This window comes from Balearica regulorum, chromosome 1, assembly GCF_011004875.1.
Source record: "Balearica regulorum gibbericeps isolate bBalReg1 chromosome 1, bBalReg1.pri, whole genome shotgun sequence".
In the NCBI taxonomy this organism is placed as follows: Eukaryota; Metazoa; Chordata; class Aves; order Gruiformes; family Gruidae; genus Balearica; species Balearica regulorum.
Genome location: NC_046184.1, coordinates 143,804,944 through 143,830,219, shown reverse-complemented (window position 1 = coordinate 143,830,219; position 25,276 = coordinate 143,804,944). Strand labels below are relative to the sequence as shown.

The window sequence follows — 25,276 nt, the reverse complement described above, 5'->3', positions numbered from 1 at the left end:
AACCCAAAAAACTTAGCTGCAGAAGGAACTAACATCTAAACTCTTAAATCACGCATGCAAAGTAAACTGTAACAAACTTGCACCACATTGGCTTTTCTACAGTACCAGTACACTTTTCCATAAATTTATTACCAGTCACGAGCAGATAAAGCAGCTGCTACCACAGGGCAGCAAATACATTTTAAGCTCGAACCTGGTGTCTCCATTGCAGACGTGGTAAAAAACTAGCAGTTTGCTCACAGTGTCCCTTAAGAGGCTAGAGGTTAAGACCTAGCAATCCATTAGCAAGGGACCATTTATGGAATACTTCTCATCTGAACTAGGCAGCCTCAGCAGGTAGCATAGATATTTTCATTCTAGCTTAAATGCTGGCATCTGCTCCAGATGACTGGCATTATATGAGCAAAGTAGCATCAAGTGTAAGTATATGCTACAGCCAGAATGATATTTCTATTCCCCCCACCAAACACTTGGGTTTTATTCTCGAAAAAAACAACATGTGTGCCTGATTTAAAACTAGTATGTAAAAATGGATATGAAGTCCTTCCTTTGTGGCATGAAAAGGTCTCCAAGTGATGTTAAATCAGAAAAAAATTGGTGCTAATAGGAAAGCTGACCTGCCAGAGACCTCTAATTGTTACGCAACCTACTTCTGTGACTAGAACTGTAAAACCAACTGCCTCACTTAAACTTTTTCAAATGCTTTTCACCTCAGAAATGGGAACATCATCTTCACAACTGGAAGAATCAGTGCACTACAGCACAACCACACATCAGCCCCTACAGGCTCTGTATTCGTTGCTGTCTTCAACATGCCACAGGCATTTATGAAGCATTTCGGTAACAGAGGAGTGCAAAAGTGATCAAGAGGCACACTAATGTCTAAACTTACTTAGAAGAAAAACCAATCTTGTGAAGCATTGCAGAAGTCAAAGAAATAGTTCTCATACAGCTGACATAAATAGCATGCATAAGCAGCACTTAGTATCATTAACAGGTGGACACAGAACTACTAGTTCTCCATTTCCACGCTGAGGTGTGAAACATACAACTACAGGAATCACCAAGCAGTAACAGCAGACAGAGGTATGATGCAGTTAAAGTAGCAGAAAATACACCAGCACTTAGTTCTGGCACTGACATTCAGAGGATTAATTCAAGATTTAGGCCAACTTTTTTTTTGTTTTTTAAAATTATCACATTAGCACAGATTTATTTGACTAAAAGTTCAACAACATGGCACAGCCTCTAACTAGCCAAAAAACTGCCCTATTTTCCTAGTTTAGCTAACACCAAGTTACATGGGTATAAGTATGTCACTGTACACAGTTGTATTTTATTCTGTTATTTTGTTTCCAACTTCAGACATATTTTCTGCACATGGCCTGGGTACAGATGCTTATATTCCAGCTCTGACAGGTAGAGATGTCACGAGCTGTTGGCTAAAACACTCTGCTCAGCTATCAGCAGGTAATAAGCCTTTCAGTTCACATCTTGAAGTTGCCAGTACATTTGACATGGTGATAGTTTCTTCTCCCTCCAAAATTGGAGGGAAATTGATGAGCGGATGGACACAGTGCCTCTTCAAGTGCTGCATTTCCAGTTCACTATATTCTGTAGGTGTTAAATTACCTAAGAAAGGTCTTTCCTACAACCAATGTCAGGAGATGATAGACTTGAGTTTTATGCAGAGTTACCTATTTGAAAATTCAGTTCCTCAAAGTAACAGAGGATATTTCAACAGTTGTGTATTGTTTTATCTTCCTTTTGAGGAACCAGTCTTTCCAGAAAGCCTTATTTTGCTCAGTTTTATCAATTTTCATTAATAAATGCAGCCACTGAGAAACAGCCTGCTCCACCCACTTTCCAGAGCCACCCACCTCACTACGGGTTGTCTGTTTAAAGATTTTAATGAAACGTGATTTGCTACACTCCAATGACCACCCCTTCCAAAACACAGGGGATTACCTACAGAGATCACTGACATGGCTCTATGGAAAAAGCCCGTGCCTTAGAATTCCCAGAACCTGTGGAAGACCCAGTCACTCCAACCCACCTCCAAGCAGATGTTGAGCCACATGTTACCTCACCATCTACACCACTACTCATTTTTTATTTTAAGAGGCTAGCTTTAATAGCACTAAACCTCTTAAGGAGAATCTGCCGTTTGTTTAACAAGTTATAGAAACTGTATGGATATGAAAAATTAGAAGAGTGTAGTAAAAGTAAAGAAAAACAGACTGGCTTCTAGTTCGGCTTGATTTTAGCATTCTAATCTTACATCATATTCATGAACTGTTCTGTCTGAAAGCCAGTATTACAGTGGTATAGGAGGTTGTAAACTCCAATGGCAATGAAGCTTAGTAATTGAAATGAGAAAAATTTTTCGAGTTATTGTACAAAAACTCTAAGCAATTTAATTTCAACATGAAATTTCTTCAATGATTATGTAGATGATTAATAGCTATTCTTTGAAACACACCTAACTTGAAATTAACATTAACATGAAGTGTCAGGTAAAGAATGTCCATCTTCTATACTAACAGTTATCAGCACACATGCTTTGTTTTTAAGGTATTTTCAAAAATATCTCCTAAAACTCATGAAGTTCAAATCAAGTACCATTTAAAAAAAGAACCTCAGATAAAATATTTTATATCAAATTGAGCAAAGACAGACATCAGATTTTAGTTTCACACTCATATTAAGCCTGTTTTGCCCACATAATTTAATCTGTAATATAATATGTGTTTTAAACAGACATTATTCTACAATTGCCATTTATCCAAGAAGTGCAAGTCTGGTCAAAAATGAAAAATTTGTTCATTGTCTGCATTTTAATTTTATAGCCAGCAGCATGCTAAAACAGAAAAAAATCCTACAGATTAGACAAGCTGTTTTTTAAAGTACTTAGTTGCTGGCAGATATGCATACCATACTACACTGAGATGTTTTCTAGCTCAACATAAGAAAGCCCAGTAAAAGTTCAAGTGATCCATTCGATGAAAAACAGATCAAGTGGAGCGGCACCACACAGGGTAAGAGTGTGTTTGTTTACAACGGGATGCCATGACTAGACTAAACTTGCCTCATGCTCTGAGGTGCCTAAATATTAACAGATACTGCTACTTTTAGGTAATTAAAATAGTATTTTCTTTTCCTGCTGTCTGTAGTCAACAAGTTTCCTTCTCTACCTCCAGTTTGGCACAAAAGATTCAAGTCGTAAAATCCTTTCATTCACAAGTTTATGCTGAATGGCATAAAATAGCAGGGTCAGCACTTGCATTCTGCTTTGCACAAAGGAATAAACATTGCCTGTATAGCTCAGCTGAAACAAATTTGAAATAATAATATAGAAGACAGAAGGCTAACACATTTTTAGGGTCATGGGGCTCTATGGCCCTCTCTTGAAGGTCACCTGAAAGGGACACTAGTGCACTGAATTCAAAATTAAGTAGCAGCCTATATTTAGAATGATTTTAAAAGCCAGAAATGCTAAGATAATGTAATTTTCATTCAACTGCTAAACTTCTTTTTTTAATCAAAGAGTAAAAAAAAAGTCACACATACCATCACTGATATACCTTTAGTACATGAATTAGAAGTGAGGGTGAGGTAAGGACAGAGTGAATGCTTTCACATACCACCAAAAGCCTTAAAGTTAAGTGAGTTTGAGGAAATATCAACTTCCAATTTCTCCAATAAAAGTTGTACACTTTTCCTACCTCCCAAAAGATAATCTCTTTGCACATTTACTTTATAAGTAGTTTTCCTACTAATTACACATTTCAAATGCTTCTATTCTCAATTATGAGATCACTTTAAAATGGTGGATTTAACTCTCTGCTGCAAACCAGCAGAGGCACATGTGCGCACCACGTAGCAGCAACTGATCTCATCCAAATACAAACTCCAAAATAAACATAACCTAAAGGAATTCAAGATCATCATGTAAGTATGAAAGCACCTTTTAACATATTATGTTTGAGTTAGCAAAGTTACAGCCTAGTTAAGTGTCTTTTATATGCCCAATTTCAGTAAACAGCAAATTAAAACCCCTGGGGAAATGCATGCAGATTATTATGATTATGTAGATTAAGGAAAACAGTCTTTAAAAGTCTAATAGCATTAAACACACTGACTTTCCACTGCATATGCCTCTGCAAGCATCATACTTTATCTATGCTACATGCTTCAGTAAACTCTCATTTTTTGTTTGCAGAAAACTACCTGCAGTCTTCTAAAACACAGAAAAATCATGATATAAGGAACAGACTATCAAAATCCTGCTAGCTGAGGAAGATCTTGCATGTATTTCCTGCAACTTGTGTGGCTATGAAGGTACAACTGACAACAATAATTTAATTGTAGAAGAGGATGACAAACCTGGACCTGCTGAAAAGCTTTCAGTCTCTTCTTGAATCTAGAAGGTAAAACAAAATCACATCCTCGAGCTAGCAATGCCAACTCCTTCCTTAGATCAGGATCTTGCCGCAAAGAAATCTCCTTTATCCTCATGCTTTCGGATTTCATATAATGTCTCTGTGTGCCAGTCCAGGCACTCGAGTCCCAGTAAATAGCAGAGCTGTTGTATTATCACACAGTGCCACTTAAAGCAGCAGCTGCACCCAAGTTCTGTGATATTATAAGAGAGTCAGCTCAACTTCGCCTGCTCCATACATTAAAGGGAACTTGGCTGGAATCACAAAAACAGATTGGAAAGTCACTTTGGGGGCCTGCCCTTTCGTACATGCATTCCAAAGTCTAAATGGGACAGTATGGAAAAAAACAAACCTGTTTGGAGGAGCATCTATAAAAGCAGCTTCCAATTTTAAAAAAAAGCAAGCCTTACAGGAATGCAGAGAGGCCAGCCATGGTCATTTTGCAGTTTCCTCCTCCTCCTCCCATCCCCCTCAGCTTTTCCTTCTGTCACAAAACACTCACTGTCTAGCTTCAATGAAGTACCTCACCCAAGGATAAGGCTTATTACACAGCAATTAAATTTCTTTTAAACTCTTCAGTCCTTTAGCAGGAACCCGATTACACTGGGAAAATGAAGGCAATGACAGAAAAATCTGCAGAGAGACTTTCAGAGTGGCTCATGGAGTTTCATTAAATATTTTTTTTTTACATTCATCTAGATTTAAATTACTGTATTGCAAGAATCTAATCATTCAAATGCTAAGGCAGAAAACAGTAGCAGAAATGAGGCAAAATGTTACCACAATGGAATGCTGCTTTACCTCATGTTTTACAGAAAAGTTGCACTAGAAATATCAATGATGTAACAAAATCTGAAAAAGCTGATGGAATACTTTTTTTTGCTTAAATAAGTTTTATAAACATTAACATCCAGGTACTAGATTGCATACCCATCACATTTCAGTAGCATTTAAGTTAGAGTCAGCTACCACTCTATTTTCAGTTTATTGACTCTCAAATGCATTTTATGGGGGGGTGAGGCCATGTTTTAGTCCACAGCAATCTGCTTCCCAGAAACAGAAAACTAATAAGCTTTTGTGGAAATTAAAATTACCTTCTGTCCTTCCTCCTTTACAGTTTTAGGTACATTAATTAATAAGTGGTGAAGTTTTCACATTGTGAATGGGTATACCTTTACTATAGCAAATCTTTAGTAAATGCTGCTATTTTGATGAAGTTTTTTTTCAAGTATCATCATTATAGCTATGGGTATAGCAACTCTTGCTATTCCAGTTCAAGCTGTGAACACTCTTAGCACGCCCAAATTCTCTAAGATATTTGTATGTTGCCCATTTATTATCTGTACCTTGTCATGCACAAGTTTAGTTACTAACAGCACAAAAGGAAAGATCTGGCCAGTCTTACTCTGTTTTCATCGCTTATGCTTTAAATAAGGCCACTTTCTTGATTACACAAAGATGTACACAGCCCAAGAAACACTAAACCAACTCTTTCACCACTAAGTTCAAGGTTTCTCTTACTGAACTGCATTATTTGACCCCCAAATTGTGTTATTGGTAAACTTTAGCCCTATTCATCCATTCATAGCCCTTCTATCATGTAACAATTATCAAAACCCCACGGTAAATATCCTCATAAGTTTTAGAAAAGGAAACTATGAAAAAGTATTAGTGAAACATGATTTGTCTTAATTGGATCCTTTTTAGTTTCTCACAAACTGCTAGAAAGCAAATGATAAGAAGTCTGTTTTCTTGTTTTTCATTTAGTATCCAGTTTTCCCCACCTGCTTCTTCATTGCAACTTGTTATGAAGATATTTATTTCTTTCGGAAGTGGGAGAACAAGAAAGGAATTGACGAGGCAAGAGTCAGACATGTTGTGGTTGGCATGACCAGACTATCAAACTGCATTGAGCAAAACCGGCTGTCACTCACCATCTTTTAGGAAGATCAAATCAACTAACCTGTGATAACCCTTCAGCCACAGGGAAACCAGCAGGGAGCTGGGCACGCAGCACACAACAGCAGCATGCCTGGAACTTGAGACGAAGGACTGAGGTGTTAAGTGTAGGAGAAGAATCCTGCTTTGGCAACAGATACCCATTCTAGACCAAGATGTTTGGGGAAGGTCAGGAAGGTTGTATTGCAAGGCAGGTTGCATTTCAGCATAGGCAAAATAGGCCTTACTTAAAGTAAGGAAAGGTATCTTCTCACCTAAATTGCTTTCTATTCTCAACCCTTTTCACCAGCTGATGCGCTCCCATTCACTACTACATTCACGGTGCTGTTTGAAGTTGGTTGTAGTATGTCATTAAGATTACTGACTGCCACATGGAGAGCTTACCTAAACAACTAGAGTTCCAGTTCACCTGAACCTGCTGAAGCAGCCTCAGTAAGAAATCAGTGTTCTGAACTCCATTTTGGAAAAAGCTGCAGATTTCCCTCCTATTTTCAAATGGAGCTCAGGGTCCGTCACCACTTAACCAGTATATTACGTTCAGTACTTTGAATATTCTGTATTTCGTTGTCATAATATAATGTCTGCCTCAGGCAGTGAAGTAAAGTCAATCCCATTGTTAGCCTAAAATTGGTTTAGCACTATTGTCACTAGTCTGGTTTCAAACTTGGTGGTTGTTTCCATACCTCTATGCAATATAGCTGTCAAAAGTTCACAGGTTGCAATATATGAAGAATCTACAGGCAACTGAGTACTTAGTTGCAATACACTGTGAGAGGTAAGTACACTGACAGCTATTAAACACCTCCTTTTCACCACCTGAACAGAAAAGGGTTTGTATTGCCACATTTAAGGCGATATAAGCACTTGTAAAGCAACGTGGTCAAGATCTGTTTTAACTTTTTCAGTCATTATTTAGCCACAGGAGAAAGGGAAAGTCAGCTTCTATCCAGATTGAACTAGGAGTGTTCAGGTGAAGTGTTACATTTATTCTAACTCTGAATTCTCTCCAGTGAAAGCTATGGCAAAATCCTCTCCTGGGTGAAGTGCTGGATGCCAGCCACGAAGCTGTTTAAGTATCCTAGCAGCTTATTATTAGCTAGATAAACAGAGGGGAAGATGCATGCTCAGAGCTTCCTTCCAAAGCTAAAGATACACACTATGAATGGATCTGACTCAAGGGACTGTGGCTAAAGAGTTTACCACTTTAACAAAGATCAGAACATACACAATAGGAGTGTAATATTTATGTGGCTTTAACACAAAAACATTCAGGTGAGACAAAAGTGAGGATCACTAATATTTTGGGTAATGTGGAAGAAATAGAAGCCTGAAGAATACCCCAAAAACACCCATAAGCATTTGCCTACTAAAATGCAATTTCTTGTCAGAAGCATATACTGACCACAGATTTCAAGTCTTAAGAGATTATGGGGAACTGACTTCAAGTCTTCGGGGAAAAAAAGCATCCAGGCATTACAGGAAGCTTCCAAGAAAGTAAGTTAAATATGTAATAAGATGTATCCAGCCATACAAAATCTTTAGTTGCTGGGGTCCAGTCTCCAACCCAGTACCATGTGAACCAAAGACGACAGAAAGCCTGTTTGGCCTTTGGAGACAGTTTAAATAAGGCTGAATGAGCAAGCTCAGTGGCAACAGTGTGCAGCCTAATAGAATCCCTCAGCCTGCGATGCTGCAGAAGTTAGAGCGGCTCCTGGGTTAACTGTGGAAAGAGAACTGTCAGATCTCCACAACAGTCAACTAAAGGGTTATGCAACTAGCGTAACCCTTTCCAAAAGTAACTGATTAGTGAGGGACAGAACAGAGCAGTTAAGAGCAGATAACTAAGGCAAGGCAGCATCTTTATCAACATAGAAAAAGAGATGAAACAGCATCACTAAATTTACTAAAGATATATTTCAGATGTTTAAAGTGGAAAAAAGGCAGGATTAGTAAAAAAATAGTTCAGAAAGATATAAAAAAATGCAGCTAATGATGCTAAGTGAGACACAGCTGCGATGAGGCAGGAAAGACAAAGAAGAAAGTATGTAAGTAAACTAAAAGACAGACAAATGAAAGCAGCAATTCTTTGCTAGACAAGGAAAACAAGCAAACAAGACAAAAAGCCCTGAAATGCTGGATTCATTTTTTCCTCAGTCTTCACAAAAAATTGTGACTAGACTATGACCATTATTTAATATTTTCAAAAGTTATTTCTAGACCAGATAGTCCATACCTGGCCTTTGTTCTACTGGAAGATGCTGGAACTAGATATGTCCCATTATTTGTACAGTTATTAGACATTTGATTGATGATTATTTGGTTCCCAACTCAGGCCAAAGCTCCACAGTTCAAACTGAACTTCTAACAAATCTAATTAATGCAAAACTTACTGCATAATAGCAGCTGCAAACAACATCACACTTCAGTAAGCATAATGATTGTTGACTTTACACTAGCCTGTAGATTTTTAATCCTGCAGACCACTGGTAGCCTGCAGATCATGGTTGTAACAGCAGTTCTCAAGGTATTGAGTGAAAAACAAGGGGAGAGATTAGAAGGCAACGTTCATCTCAGATTTTGTGACCTACAAAGTGGGAAAACACAACTTAGGCTTGGTAGCATCTGCAGTACCTTTCTGCATAACACTATACATAGCAACACCCAATGTTGACACAGTCTAAATAAATGAATGAAGAACAACAGTCCTTCTCTTTGGAAAGAATTCTAAAACTCCCACTCAAGTCTTCAAAAAGGCCCTTGCAGGGGAAAACCTCTTTATAACAAAGGACTAAAGTCTCAGTTGTCTAAGTGTGTTATTTTACCTTATTACGAGCAATAAACAAAACATTCCCTTCTCAGGAGACTACACTACACAGCAAGATTTACTGACCTTGAATTTTAGTAGAGCAGGTACTGTAAAACATGAAACATCTAGAGAATGGGAAAATATAAGAATAAATGGGAAGTAGCAAAGAAAATTCTGCTTTTTATCCATATAACTGTCTAAGCAATCAAGAATATTAACATCTATAGAGAAGGTCGCCCACTCAAGGGTGGGGAGGAAACCCAATGATACTGATTTTTCAATACTGAATTCACAGATATTGATTTTTATTTTCATTTCCCAAAAGCCCTGGCTCCATCATGAGATAAGGATGCACAGAGTTGAAACCTATCCATCCTATGCTGATGGATAAGAAAAGGGATTTAATGGGATCCCAAATAATCAGTTTTATAGAATCACAGAATGGTAGGGGTTAGAAGGGACCTCTGGAGATCATCTAGTCCAATCCCCCTGCTCAAGCAGGATCACCTAGAACAGGTTGCACAGGATCACATCCAGGCGGGTTTTGAATATCTCCAGAGAAGGAGACTCCACAGCCTCTCTGGGCAGCCTGTTCCAGTGCTTGGTCACCCCCACAGTGAAGAAGTTTCCTCATATTCAGGTGGAATTTCCTGTGTTCCAGTTTGTGCCCATTGCCCCTTGTCCTGTCACTGGGCACCACTGAAAAGAGTCTGGCCCCTTCCTCTTGACACCCATCCTTTAGATACTTAGATCCCCTCTCAGTCTTCTCCAGGCTAAACAGACCCAGCTCTCTCAGCCTTTCCTCATACGAGAGATGCTCCAGCCCCCTCATCATCCTTGTAGCCCTCCGCTGCACTCTCTCCAGTAGTTCCCTGTCCTTCTTCAACTGGGGAGCCCAGAACTGGACACAGAACTCCAGATGTGGCCTCACCAGGGCAGAGTAGAGGGGGAGGAGAACCTCCCTCGACCTGCTGGCCACACTCTGCTTAATGCACCCCAGGATACCATTGGCCTTCTTGGCCACGAGGGCACATTGCTGGCTCATGGATAACTTGTCCACCAGAACTCCCAGGTCCTTCTCCGCAGGGCTGCTTCCCAGCAGGTCAACCCCTAACCTGTACTGGTGCCTGGGGTTATTCCTCCCTAGGTGCAGGACCCTACGCTTGCCCTTGTTGAACTTCATCAGGTTCCTTTCCTCCCAACTCTCTAGCCTGTCCAGGTCTCGCTGAATGGCAGCGCAGCCTTCTGGTGCGTCGGCCACTTCCTCCCAGTTTATAAGGTCAGCGAATTTGCTGAGGGTACACTCTGTCCCCTTGTCCAGGTCATTGATGACTATGTTGAGTAAGACTGGACCCAGTACTGACCCCTGAGGCACACCACTAGCTACAGGCCTCCAACTAGACTGTACACTGCTTATCACAACCCTCTGGGCTCTGCCATTCAGCCAGTTCTCAACCCACCTCACTGTCCACTCATCTAGCCCACATTTCCTAAGCTTGCTTATGAGGATGTTATGAGACAGCGTCAAAAGCTTTGCTGAAGTCAGGGTAGACAACATCCACTGCTCTCCCTTCATCGACCCAGATGTAAGCTAGATTCTTAGTTCTTCAGACATTTACGTAGCTTGCTTCTTGCTAGTAACTTCCCATTTCTAACTTCTCTGTACCAGAGGAGAACAAGACAACAATGCACTTGAGCTGCACAGAATAACAAACTATTACTATCCATCTCCTTTGGATGGGAGTCACCCCTTTTCAGCAGTACACTGACAAAACCCAAGAGGGACAAAGTCTACAATGTCTAGGTCACAGAAGGAATCAAGTTGTTACGCTTATACCCAGCTACCAGCTACCCAAACGGATTGCTTTTAAATAGTGTTTTGAGTATGATGTGCTACACTGATAAACTGCTAGATGTTGTCACTGTATAGTTAAGAAACCTACCTTCACAGGGAGAAATTGATCCTTTGGCATTGGAAAGAAGTTCATATGAATCTGAGTCTAGATGCACTTTTTTCCTTGGAAGACACAATTCCTCCCCCATAGAACACTCAGACAATTAAAAAAAAACATGGAAGACTTGCATGCGCATGCCTTCTCTAACAATTACTTAAATTTTCCAATACTCTTGGATTAGACAGAGAAATGCCTGGAGGTTCTTTCCACAGTTGCTGGGAGAATCCAGAATTTTTAGGAGGCAAGACGGCGAATAAAAAGACACCAGTTAGATGCGAGATATATGGTCACGTTGGTAGCCCAGGAAAGATGGGCTGATCAGATTCTCTGCGCATTACCAAAAGAATGCCATGTATGTACACCACGCCATGGGCTGTTATCAGATTATAAGCAAGATAAGATACATGTCACCTTGCTATGATTACACTGCCTGGACTCCAAAGACATAGCATGGGCCTTTTTAGATTGCTAACTGCATCTGGCAGACTAACTTCAGCAAGCGTCAACACTAGATACTATAAAACTGAAGCCTGACAGTTAATGGATGGTTTATATTCCTGTCAGAACAATTCTCATGTTCTCTGTCATCTTAGGAAAATGTTATCAGTTTACATTTTACTTATTTGTATATAGCATAAACAGAGTTTTAATGGAAACAGGTTGTAGGAATGGTGCTCTGCAGACAGAGCCGATTTACTATTCGTTATCTTCAGATGACCCTGTTAATCAGATCATGAAAACCAGGTACACCCAAATTGTTGCTGCTGAGGTGGCTATTAAACAGAGAAAGACATAAGCAAAACATCTAGTACAGATTATACAAATTGAAGTCATGGTTGCTCTAATAAGATGCTGGGGTTTTACATTTTAAATGAACCATGATGTTACAGAGACTATCCACAGAGGAAGCTACAGTCCACAAGATACACATTTATAGCTTTACCAAGTTAAGCCTCTGAATAGCAGAACAGGTTGAAATGAAGAATCAGTTCAGGCTGATTTGGAATGCCACTGAGATTTTCCTACAGGAGACAGCAGCTTTTATAACAGAGTCTAATGCTATGCATTATGCAACTTTTTAAAGTCCCACAGGTCATTTTGGATGTTTAGTCATTTCTACATTGGTATTATTTACCTTGTGTCACCTTAATTTAAAAGTTGACAGAGTAATCTGGTATAAAGAACATGAATGACAATGTTTTATAACTGTCCAGCAACTTATTTAAACATTGCACCAGCTGTTCAGTACTTCATCATTTTGACATGAACAGAATTTTCAATTAATCCTTTCAAAAACACATCTATATCTTGGAATTTCATCATTTCCAAAACTAGAATGATCGGTGTATGAAAGTACAACCACTACTTTAATTCCAGCATCACAGGCTAACACGACATGTAATTTAGTCCCTGAAATCACAAGACAATAATTTTGAGTCAGTGACAGCTGCAGGACAGCTTCTTGCTTATGCTTTCACTTGAGATTTCCTCTCCGAAGATCTTAAAGCAAAACCAACAAATCGGGAAGCTTAAGGTAACAGACCTTGTTCTACAAGTCAGTCAGTAAGACTGCAAATTGTAATTTACCAACCAACAATGGGATTTCTGGTAGAACCCCTACAGACGTTTACTCTTGAACTAACACTACTGTGTTGATCATGAATCAGTACAAAATCATTGCTGATACAGGAAATGGAGAGGCAACAGAAACTACACTGGTTTCTACAGAGCTAAATGAAAAGCCATGCACTTCCAAACTTGCAAGCAGGGTGCAGTGGTAAAGGACAAAGCAAAGGCAGGCAGCTGAGCACAGATGCTGATCACTGGTAACCAACTGAGCTTTAGCTTCCAGTATAATAACAAAAGGGGGCAACCATTGCACATGAAGAAATAAGACTTAAGTAAGACAACTCACAGAGGTATAACCACATAAATACATTGCCAGAACAGCAACAGTACTCTTGACTAGCAATTTCCTCCATTCTCTATCACGGGAAGTCTTAAATTTTTTTTCAAACAGTCTAGAAGCTCTTTCTAAAATACCAAGCTTAAATTTGTTACTTGATAAATAAGCAAGTGGTCAAAATTTCAGGAGGTATTTTTTAGTGTGTTAACAGCAAGAAATACAATAAAATTGGTTATTTTTTGCTTGAAGACTTGAAAAGTTTTTGCTGTAAATGATGACTATTCACGAAGATTATTAGTAGATGAAAGTAAGAAAAATCTAGCCCATCAGTTTCTTGGTCAATGATGTATGCCATAAGGATGAGGATTACTTAAGATATATCAATGATGATCATATATGTAGAAATGTTTACAAGATCTCGAACACTAGCTGTTCATCAATACAAATCTAACTTCTAAACAGTTTTATTCCTTTAGAAGCTGTTTTCCTGGTTCTGTTGAATTCTAAAACCAGATCAAGTCAGGCCATTACATAAACTCTAAGTCTTGTTTTGTCAAGATAATGTCAAGGTGGCCCAACCAAACCTTGTTCACAGTGGGCAAGTTTACAACTCCATTTTACAGATATTTTGCAATGTTTCCCTCATCACCCACTCATAAGGTCTTTCCCTGCATTCTCCTTGCATAGAGGTTTATACAAATGTTGTGAAAGTCTCCTTGTAGTCTCCCAACTCATCTCATTTGCTGCCTGAAGTCAGGCAGTTACTAGTAAGATCTACATAGAACAAATACATAAGGCTATTTCCATATGAAATAAAACTAAGCAGTATGCATAAGGTTATTTAAGCACACATCCTAACAGCCCGAAGAGCCCATTATCTCTGCAAGTAAACTGAGGGCAAGGAATGCTGCATGGGTGACTCTATAGTTTCCAGCTTTTTTTTTTTTTTTTTAACAGAATAGCGATTGCTACACAAAAGGGGCACATCTAACATGAAGTACCAGAACACACTTTTAAAAACATCTCTCGATCACTGGTTAGCTTTCTATGGATCCATTTTAAATTGTATCTGTTGTTTGCAGAAGACAATCTAATTTTATCTACCAAGACATTAGTACCATCTGGTTAACTTGAAGACAAGAACACCAGACTAACCCAACCCAAAGGAGTTATTTATGTATTAATGCCACAGTTAGAACATTAAATTTAGTAACCATTTGTTGTGGACCGCAGAAAATAACAAGAGTGCTTAACTGGTATCTTCTCAAACCAACGCAACTACTTAGGCAACTTAACTTTCACTGGATTTTTCAAGGCAGTTGTATGTACCTCTAAATTTGCAAGACTCAGCCATATACTATTACCACTGGTATTTTGTAGGTTTTTCTCATAACGTTGCTTGCTGACAAATTCTGTGCAGTCATTGACTAGGTCTATCAGTGGACAAACTAGTTCACTGGATGAACTACATTAATTATTTTGTAATGAAGCCCATACATACTTTGGCCTCAAGCTTATTTCTTGCTGACAGTTAAGCGTAGGGCATATGGAGATGTTCTCAAAAATATAAGATGGGTTCTCAAGCATCACTGAAGAAAAAAAGAGTGAGCTATCTCCACTATATCAATATCTAATTTCTCCCCAGACTAGCCACCTGTTAAAAGAATTAACTGTTTTAATGACTGATGTAAAGCTATAATTAAGCTGAAATGTTTTGAAAGACTGGGCAGAGAGAAGCAACTGGAAGTAATGATCTCATACAGCTATGTTTTTTTGTTGGTTTGCTTTTAAGTGACAGTTACACAGGAGAGAGTGCCTGTGATTAAGAAATTTCATCCACATATTTGAATTTGTCCTGTGTCAGGATTCAGGTGAATTTTAAATTTGAAGAAAGCCATGCATAATTCTGAATTCAATTATTTTTCAGCACTAGAAATGCCAAAGCCTCTTAAGACTGGATGCAGCATATAAGAAATATTTATGAGTTTCCAGTAGGACAGAAACATCTTCTCTTTCAAGTGCAACTGCCACTTTGAAAGAGGACAGAAGATCACTATTTCTAACAAAGCACAATGTGTAAACAGAATTAATACTACTGCTAAGAAAAGTGTAACACTTATGTCACAGGGCACAAGATGCAGTTAGAATAAGGAGCACTAGCAAAAAGCTACAACAGTGAATAACTTTCAGTTTCTCATTTTTTACATAAAATGAATAGCTAGTTCTCTAGTCAGGACAAAGATTCTTCTATTCCAAGCTTTTCAGTACAGCAAAGCTTAAGAACACCATCACAACATACTAGCAGTGCTGCTTATGCTGACTACTATTATTTCACCACACTTGAAACTAATGATTTTCTAGGAACACCTACAGCTGCACTCTTCCAGACCTTAATATGAACTTCTGGCTGTCCTTCCTTTGTTGGCACCATAGAAGGACCTTTATTGTGAACACATTAGTGCTGACATCTGTCATACTACCCTCTTATCATCATAGAAGTACATCAGTTTGATACCAAGTTATTTACAGTCTGCCTTTAAGTCACGGGCTTGAGTTGGAAGCCAAGTCCACCATTCTCCCCACTTAGTGATGGGACATGGTACTATTAACACTAGCTTTGCATAACACAGGGTTTGGGAGCGTATGTGCTAGACCACGCTCAGTCCTGCACAGCATAACCTGGTGTGCAGTGCAATGCTAATACAGCTTATGCAACCCAGTCTTAGTAGTTAATGTTGCTTCCAGTGTTAAACTTTACTAGGTGGCAACTCAGATGCATTTAAGAATAGACACTTGAAACATCAAGGCTGACATCAAAGCTTAATAACTAAAGTGAAAAGCTCACAGGATTCAAACACTGTCATTGCTTTTAGTTTTCTGATGGTTTATGAACATAGTTTCTCTCCTTGCTAGTAGAAGGTGGTCCTCCAAAAAAGACTTGCAGAACATGGAGATAGTCCACCACTGGTCTAATGGATGCAGTGTAAGCCTTGCTACCCTCTCACTCAAGTCCTCAGAAGAACTGGCTTGTTCCAAAAAGCAACTGTTAAATGTTATTATGCTCAAATTTCTGTCAACATTAAAAGGTTTCATTCTAGTCTCCCTTTAAACTAAAATGGATTCTAGTAGTACCACTCCATTTGAATCAAAGAACTGGTAACATATATTTGGCAAGAATGGTAGTGATGAAGAAACTGCAGCAACATAGTAAAGTAGCAAAAAAATTACTAATTACAGAAATACAAGACAATGAGCTTTAATAATTATCACAGGATAACAGGCAGGAACAGTATGCTTATCAAGCAAAGGATCTACAGAAACCAGTCCAAGAAGCATCTCTATATCAAAGGTTGACCCTGCAGAGAAACAGAAAATAACTTTGAAGTACTTCAGATCATATCACATTCTCTCTGCACCACCACCCCCCAAAATGCCCATAGGGAATTCTGTGAATTGTTTCCCCAGATGCCTTGCACACCAGCTGGTTAGGATTAAACATCTTGCCTGCGGCATCTTTTAGGCCTTGAGGCCTGGCATTTTTGACAATGTGATGAACAGTGTACAATTGTGTATACCCCATATGTTTAAGATAATCTAGAGTGCCAGAAACACTGTTAAATCCATGTACAGTAGTGATAAGGGTTAGAAGAAAGCCATGACAGCTACTCCTAGAGCTGTTAACTTTAAAACTTGAGAATTTCCTTTCCGTACAAGAATACACTCATAAAATATTCAAGACAAATTTGAATTAACTCTCTTAAAACTAAGATTGTTTTCTATGCCTCCAATTTTCTGTTATTTTAATACATTACATACAAATCACAAGCCAACTTGCAGAATACAGAGTGCTAGCAAGCACTTCACACGATATAACTAAGATGACCAGGACTTTGCAATGACAGTATTTGTCCAACAGATGAAGTCAGACACTGACCTCACTCTGAAAGACACCATGCAAGTGAAGGGGAAGTACATCCCCTAAAAGAAAAAAACCCACAACATACCTTAAACAAACACTGTTTTGTTTTCACTTACACTAAAACATACCATAAGAGGAATTGTCATGGTAGAGTTCTGTCCAGATTTCAAAATGTACATGTGGATTAAGCCTGAATTACTGTTTTTCCAGAACCTAGCTTTAAGTGGCCTGTCCAGATAAAAAAAAATTCCTGTTTGAAGCACCTCAGCTTTTTGATCATCTTTAACATAAAGACCACATCAGTGCTTTCATTATCTGAGAAATTACTTTGGACTCGCTAATCAGTGGAAGACTTCAACTGTCTTGAAAGACAGCAAATTCTCCTCTAACAAGACATTAGTGTTTCAGCAAAAACACATGGCAACTTCTGAATTTTGGATAAAAATATAACCCTCAAACTTCAATTACAAGCTAACCTCTGAAAAAAGAGAAGAGATCTCCTTGAATACAATAGCTGCCAGCTACAGTGCTTTTAATGCTAGTTTCAAGTTTAACCCAGCAGGCAGCTAAAACAACCACACAGGCCTCCCCAATGGGATAGGGAGAATCAAAAAGAGAAAAGGTAAAACTTGTGGGTTGAGATAAAGACAGTTTAATGGGACAGAAAAAGAAGAGGAGAATAATAATAACAATAATGATAAGAATATACAAAAGTGATGCACCAGCACAATTGCTCACTACCTGGAACCGATGCTCAGCTAGTTCCTGAGCTGCACCGCCTCCTGGCCAGATCCCCCAGTTATAGAAAGAGCATGACATCATCTGGAATGGAGTATCCCTCTGGCCAGCTGTCCTGACTGCGTCCCCTCACAGCTTCTTGGGTGCCCCCCACCTTCTCCTTGGCAGGCTGGTATGAGAAGCTGAAAAGTCCTTGACTGCTTGGCAACAACTAAAATCTCAATATGTTATCAGCATTACTCTCATCCTAAATCCAAAACACAGCATTATACCAGCTGCTAGGAAGGAAATCAACTCTATCCCAGCTGAACCCAGGACAATGCTGTTTTAACAGTTGCCATTAGAACACTTACTGTTTTGCTCATATGCTACTGTTTAAGGTGTTAAAGATTAAATATCTAATTAGTTTCAAGACTGGCCTTCCAAGAATGCTTCCCATTCTGCAAAACATGTTTTTCTAACAAGTACAGTAACCATAGCATGAAAGTGTGATTTCCTACACATTCATACTTACTACCTAGTAACAACATGAGGATGATAGTTTTCTGTTATCAGCTTTATTGTTTGGTGTCCTTCAAAAAGTTTGCAGGAACATTTTAAGGAACAGGAAAAGGAGTACAGCAACCTTACCCATAATCAAATGTAGTAATTCAGCTCAGTAATACTGAAAATGTATCCTGCCAAAATTAGTTTACTGCTTGTACACTGCATTATAAGAATTCCTATATACAATAAGAAAGAGTTCAGTAAGATGCCTAAGTGGACTTACATAGCCCTAAAAGAAATAATTCTCCAGTTCTTTATGGCTGGATGTAAAAGCCATTTCCAAATATCACTCTCAGGCACACAGAGTTAAGCACATTAACTTTTACCATTTTCCAGGACTGCTATTTAGAATTTAAATCTGTATTACTTGACCTACAGTACAAGCTTAGGTTTTTTTAAAACACTATCAAACATTTTCTTCCATTTATAGAAATGAGACGAGGACCTCAAACTCAAACGAGCTAGATAAAACCATTGTGGCTCAATTTGTGAGCCATGATGAAATACACAAAACCAGATGCATTACTTTTGACACTGCAGTGGGTAGTTTATGGAAGTATGAGAAGGAAAAGGGGTATATTTTGCTTTCCATGAGAAAATACACTGTCATGGCAGAACATGCAATTATGCAACTCTTGGTGGTATTTTAAGAGCTGATGCCTGCTCCAAATGTAATTTACACTTCTTAAAGATTAGGAAACTTTTGGATGAAGCTTCAGTTCAGCAGAATAAAGCCACAAATAAATTTCTTATTGCTTAGAAACTTCCCCCTGCTCAACTTCTTGGAAAAAAAACCACAAAACAAACAAACAAAAAACCCCCCAACCAACCACCAAACAATAAAACCCAACAACCTAACCCTCTAGGTTCTCTCTCAGCACTATACAAACAATCCCAATTAAGTGATTATGTTACTCTTCATTAATCTCTTCTAGTAGTTCTTTACGAGATCTACTCAAAGCGATCAACCAACACACACAAAGAGAAATTGCAGTACATGAGTTAGCGATCAAGTACATCAAGTAACAATGGCTTTTAATGGAAACTCTCCCTTTGCTTGCTTTTATCCAATACAATAGCTTGAGCACCTGGTAACTTTCTACATTTCACTAGAACAGGAAATATAATGGCATGAGCATAAAGAAAAAAATTAGTAAATCAATTGTCATGCCCTGCCGTCTGGCTAGGGATTACACATAAAATACAAGTCCCTATTATTTTAAAGTCAATCTAGACAAACTTTAGACTGGAAGCATGATGTCTTGAAACTAAGTGGGGACTCCAAGTTGCCAAGCTAGATTTGAAAATTAATATTTACAAAATCAAGGCATCACTTCAGATTAAATATTTTAGCGCAAAACAGTAGTCAGTTGTTACTCCTGTGGGTCAAAAGGTAAGTATATACATTGACTACACACCAATAACAGACAAGAAGTAACTAACTTTTAAACATCCTCAGCTCTAACCTCTCTAACTTAGCAACCTCAGAAGGTTTCCCTGGGACACCGGGAGGTTTGGCCAGTGTATTGAGTGAGACATCAAAGTATGTAGAGTGATTGGGAGTGATGACCACTTACAACTTACCAGTATTATTATATGAATTTATAGTCCTATAGGAGAAACAGCATACCTCTTAACTCCTTTGATATAAGGTAGATCATATATGCAATGCTTAGTTTTGTCAGTCCCCACATCATTTTCTAACCAGTTTAGTTTTTACAATTTATGAAAAGGGCTAGAAATTAGATTGAACAGAACTGCAAGTTTTAAAAAAAAACCCCACTCTGGTTGGGGGCAGGGGCATCACTCTTGCACAGAGAGCATTGTCTATTATAAATCAAGACCTTAGAAAGGAAGCACTGAGTGTACCATGCAGTACCAAAGCAATTAGTCTGTTAATATGCAGATTCAGTGGAGCCAAATTTGAGTCTTGTACTAACAATAGTGCCTCGTATCATCAGACAAAGGAATATTTGCAGTCAAGGCAGTTATAAAAAACCCACACTGCAAACAAACACAGGGGCTTACATTTATCCACAATTATATTGCATTTAACAATGGAAGGGCCTGTTATTGAAAGCGTGGCATCTGAAGCATCAACACCTGGTTTGGGTTACCTCTCACAAAACAAGATGTATCCAGCAACTGTGATCTATTTAGTTTACTAAATAGCTTTTCTAAACTACTACATCTAATAGAATGCTAGATTTTTCTTTTTATATAAAAAGTGAGATGTATTTCATGAATGACACCTGGTTAGTCATGGCTATCTGACCTATCTGCCTAAGTTTTGGCTTTTATAGTTAGTTCTCTTTCATTCTCCAGCTCTAAATACAGGTTCTCCCCCACAATGGACACTGCTTAGTGGACACAAGGATATTATTGAAGTCTACTTTTTTTAATATAAGGATATTTCTAGCTTTACCACCATTTCTATTTTGTTCGTGCCTGTTAAGAAATGCAAGAATACAGAACCCTAACCTTACTGCATAGGAGAGGCAATACTTCAGAAAGCAAGAATCGCTTAATTTGATTTTTTCCTTATGTATGCTGCACCCACTGAAGCAAACATAACATGCAAACACAGAGTAGTTGCAACAAAGGTCAGTATCGCATGATGTTTGAAATTATAGCTCAAAAGCAGGGTAGATATACCAAATCCAGTCAGCTGTACCAGATATAGAATTTTTAAGATGCCTTCCCCTCTGCAGTTTTAAAGAGCAAGGGCAATATTGCCCTGGCCAGAAGAGTTATTTGAAATAGAAAACAATTCATGTTTTCATTTTGTGTCAGGCATGTATAGCTTATAAAAACCAACAGAGCTGCAAGGAGCCAGGACAGTCTTTTGGAAGTTTAGGCCACCTAGCCAACAACACTAATGACACACAAACATTGACATTTTATGTTCAGTGCTGCTGCTTCACTCCACTCCCGACACCTCCTGTGGGGAAACTAATTACTTGCATAATTTGCCAATAGCACAAATACAAAATTCACTTCCATTTAAACACATAGGTCTAATAAGTAAGAAACAAAACTTACTAGTTTGGTTCCTGAGGATCGACGTGTTGCTCTAACATTAGAAGCGTTCCTTGGGCCAGCTGGAGTTGCCAATGGAAGAATAGTAGAAAGTTGAGGAGGATTGAAAGATAACAAAGGCAATCTGGTATCTCCTAATATGCATTGATTGGAATTTTTATTAGTCACCCTCTCATTTTTACTATTTCCTGAATCTCCATTACCAATCTCTGTTTTCTCCTCATTCTTGATTCTTCTCAAGCAGTCCTTTAGCATCAACTGAGTTGCAGGCTGACTCAACCAGCACAAAAAGAGTTCATCCACCTTCATTTTCAGTACAGGTTGCAGAACTTTCCCAGGTGACATTTTCTACCAGTATCCCTTTTTGTTGGATCAAATTCAAACTAAAAGTTCAACAATCATCTGCTTATGCCACTTGACTTGCAGTGTTTCACAGACTCCAGAGTTCCTGTTAAGAAAAATTTAATCTTACAGTTTTAATGAAGTTTTGACATTTATTCCCTCAAGATACCAACAGGTGTTGTGAGATACACACTAACACATGACTACAACATCATTTTGTAAGTGTAAGCCATTAAGCAGTCAGAGTCAAATCTAGGGGATAGTTTCTTTTAAAAATCATACTATGTATATGATGGAGACTGGAGAGAAAGAAACTGCACTCAGACTTTCTCAAAGAGCTATCTAACAAGTGTTCTCCAAGAACATGTATTAAAATACACATGTATTATGACAAATGCCTTGGAAAGACTTATAATTGAACCTGCTAAGAGCTAAAAAGTCTAAACAGTTTATGCAAAGCCTTAGTGATAGTACAGTTAAGATTTAAGAAGCAAGCCTTTCAGTCAAGAAATTATGAGCTAAGAGCAAAGGCTCAAACTTCATTCTGAAGTCTGCGATTCTGATTTAAATTCTTTGCACTGCATATTGCAGTGCAGGATACATTCCCATATGAGTGATGCCCAGCTGAACTCCCAAAGATCCTTCCTCAGGATTTGATTTGCCTGCCCACTTGGTACCACACCGTCATTTGATATTTTAAGAACTAATCTATTTGACATTGACTTTTACAGTTTTTTAAAGGCAATGCAAAACCTGATGTGACTTGAGAACTGGGACAGTATGATTTCAGGTTCAGTTGATCACCTGAAACAAGGGGAATATATGTTTTTTTGAGAGCCAGAGGACTAGAGCTAAATACTGAGAACAGAACCCAAGTTACTATCATCATCTCTACAATCAAATTACTCGGTGATCTGGTACAGTTTAACTAAACTCTGTGCTTCCTCCTGTTTTTTTTAAGCCTTTATCAATATTTGATCCATATGTAGAAGGCCACAGATATGTAAACACTTTGCTAAAGAAGCCTTAAAATGAGCGCTTGAACTTGGAAATGAACACCCAGCAGCAGAATGTACTATTAAAATCAAACCTCAGTCTTCACCCCATGGCAGAACTATAAGCCTCACAGTACTGCACCAGTTAAACTTTTTAAATGTCCTCATTTAATAACTTCACGGTTAAGTTATTCCGTTGCTGAAACTGAGTGTCACACCGCTTCACTAGCTCCTCAGACCGACACTCGTACCCCGTTCGCGGCCGTGCCACCGAGCCGCAGGCAGCACCAGCCCGGCCTGGAAGCGAAGCGGTACCCCCGAGCACCAGCGGCCCCCTCCCCAGACCGGCCGGGAGAGGCGGGCGGCCATACCGCCTGCCTCGGCGGGCCCGAGGGGAAAGGCCTGCCTCCCGCGGGCCGTCGCAAAGCGGCGGGCACAGAGCCAGGCGCGGCCACAGCGCAGGGCGACAGCGACCACCCCCCACACCGGGGCCGCCGCCGTCCCCGCGGAGCTGGCAGCACTGAGGAAAGGCCGGCCCGGCACAGCCCCGCCGCCAGGGCCGGGCAGAGGGCGGCACCGCCCCCGGAGCGGGGAGGGGAGAGAAGGAGAGAAGAACCGCCACGCACCTGCTCCCCCTGGAGACGGACGGACGGACGGCGCGCGGACAGAGGGGCAAGCGCCCCCCGAGCAGTTCAGAAGCGACGTGGCTTAGCGCCGCGCCAGCGACCCCAAGGGGGGGATGCAAGAGACACGAGCGGGACGCGCACCGCGACCGAGCCCGGCAGGAGCACACAGCCGCAGGCAGGCAGCCACCCACCTGCGCCACACCGCGCCTCCCGCCGCTGCCTTCAAATCCGCGCCTCCTTCCGGCCCGCCCCGCACCGGCGGGTGCGCCCCGCCCCGCCCGCCGACATCTCGCGAGAGCTCCTCGCTCCCTGCCCGCCGGAGACGCGGCGGACGGTCACTATGGTAACGGGAGGAGGAGGGGCTCAGGAGGGGCACGCGGCGTTTTCTGCGTGCGTCCTGACGTCACGGTGGAGGGCTGTGGTGGGTTTTCTTCCTCGACTCCTGCCTTCCCAGCGGCCTTTGCGGGGGCAGCGCGGTTTCGCTGTCCTCGAGTGGCCGTGGTGGCGCTTCCGTCAGAGGGGAGCGCGGGTCCGAGGGTCCGCACCCGTCGCGGCGAGGTGCTGGGCGATGGGCACAGCCCCCCTCTCCCCCTGCCGTTGGGGAGCTGCCTGGCCCAGCTCGGCCTCGGCCTCGGAGCGGCCGGCAGCAGCGGCCGGCCGTTAGGAGCAGGGCGGGGACACTGAAGCGCCCGGGCTGGTCGTTCGGCCTCCCGCCCCAAAAGCTGTGGGCTGATCGGTAATCCTTCAGGTGCCCTGCTCTCCGCGCTGGGACGGGTGCGGTTCCCGAGGTGCGGCAGGGCTGCCTGCCCGTGTCGGCCTGGTCCCAGGGCCTCCCCGGTGCCGTCACCTGAACGGAATTCATGGGGTTGCTGCGACACCACCTCATGTTCTGACCTCTGGCTCACAGCGAGCTCCTCGCCGACTTTTTCTGAGAGGAGCTGACAGAGTGCGTGAGCTTACCTCTGCTTATTCCAGCTGTTAAATCCTGCTCGAAGGAGAACACAAAATATTTACGCACAAGTAATTGCTGTAGTTGCCATTACTGATACAGGATTACACGTGAAAGGATGAGGGGACAGTGGAGGCAATAGCAAATAAAAAGATAACTCCCTGAATAAGAGAACAGCGTGTGCCAATCTGTCTGTGGCCCCTTTCTGCACTGGGTAACATGCACTGGAAACTTGTTGCCAGCCTTCACGGGCACTCCTGCAAGGTTCTTTAGGTAGACATGGCAATGGGATCTTCATAGCCAAGCCTTGCCCTAATATGTCTTCGTTCCTTGGTATTTTGTACATCAGCAAGTTGTCTATTTTTACATCAGATCCCTACTTCCACTACTCTTTTTTTTCCTTATGTGGCTGTGCTTCACTTTGGTTTATTCCTTTCACACTCTTCCTTTACTATGACAGATGCTCCAAAGATTTATGGTAGGTTGTTATCACAAATTCTTGGAATGTTAGTACTGTGGAAGTGAGGCTGTATTAGAGATGATACCATTTACATCTTTCTGTTGTTTGAAGAGAAGCCCTAAAAATGCAGACAAGATTAAAATAGGGTAAGTGAAGGAATGGACTTTCTTGGGTCTTGGAGGACACAGAGGTAAGAAAGGCTAGATGCCATAGGAGATATCTAGTACAGATCAATACAGTTATAGTTTTATAATATTCAGAATAATATTACCTTCCAGCAAAAGCAGTGGTACTTTTGTAAGTATATCAGAGGGCTTTGACTTACTGCTGTAGACACTGAAATATGTTTTCACAAGTCTTAAAATGAGATTCTGCATTCATGGAAACCTGTAGAGTGTTGAAAGTTTTTGAGGGAGTCTTCACTTTTCAAAGCAGAGTAGTACTGTCTTTCCTGCCCATAGAAATTATGTTTTTAGAAAACCAAAGTGGACAAAATGGCATTATTTTAAACTAGACTAAAGCGTTTAACATAACACAGAGGAAGCAGATGTCAAAGTATGGATATATCTGCAAATAGTATAGAAGTATCTTTAA

General features: G+C 40.3%; 1 protein-coding gene and 1 long non-coding RNA gene across 4 annotated transcripts in view; one reads left to right on the top strand and one right to left on the bottom strand.

The window, feature by feature from the left end:
• Positions 1-23,539, bottom strand: part of PPP2R3B (protein phosphatase 2 regulatory subunit B''beta) — a 56,152-nt gene extending 32,613 nt beyond the window's left edge. The window contains exons 1-2 of one of the 3 annotated variants that reach the window (XM_075737033.1): positions 23,465-23,539; positions 21,314-21,758 (exon numbers count right to left, since the gene is read on the bottom strand). In XM_075737033.1, the coding sequence (XP_075593148.1) occupies positions 21,314-21,655 (342 nt within the window). In that variant the 5' untranslated portion in view covers positions 21,656-21,758; positions 23,465-23,539. Of the gene's footprint in view, positions 1-4,386; positions 4,615-21,313; positions 21,759-23,018; positions 23,168-23,464 lie in introns of those variants that run through there. The other 2 variants (XM_075737042.1, XM_075737048.1) reach the window with 2 other exon arrangements.
• On the top strand, positions 3,849-7,805 carry LOC142598465 (uncharacterized). Its single transcript, XR_012832659.1, has 3 exons — positions 3,849-3,951; positions 4,223-4,430; positions 6,210-7,805. It is a non-coding gene; the product is annotated as an uncharacterized LOC142598465 (long non-coding RNA).
• Positions 23,540-25,276: the final 1,737 nt, after the last annotated feature.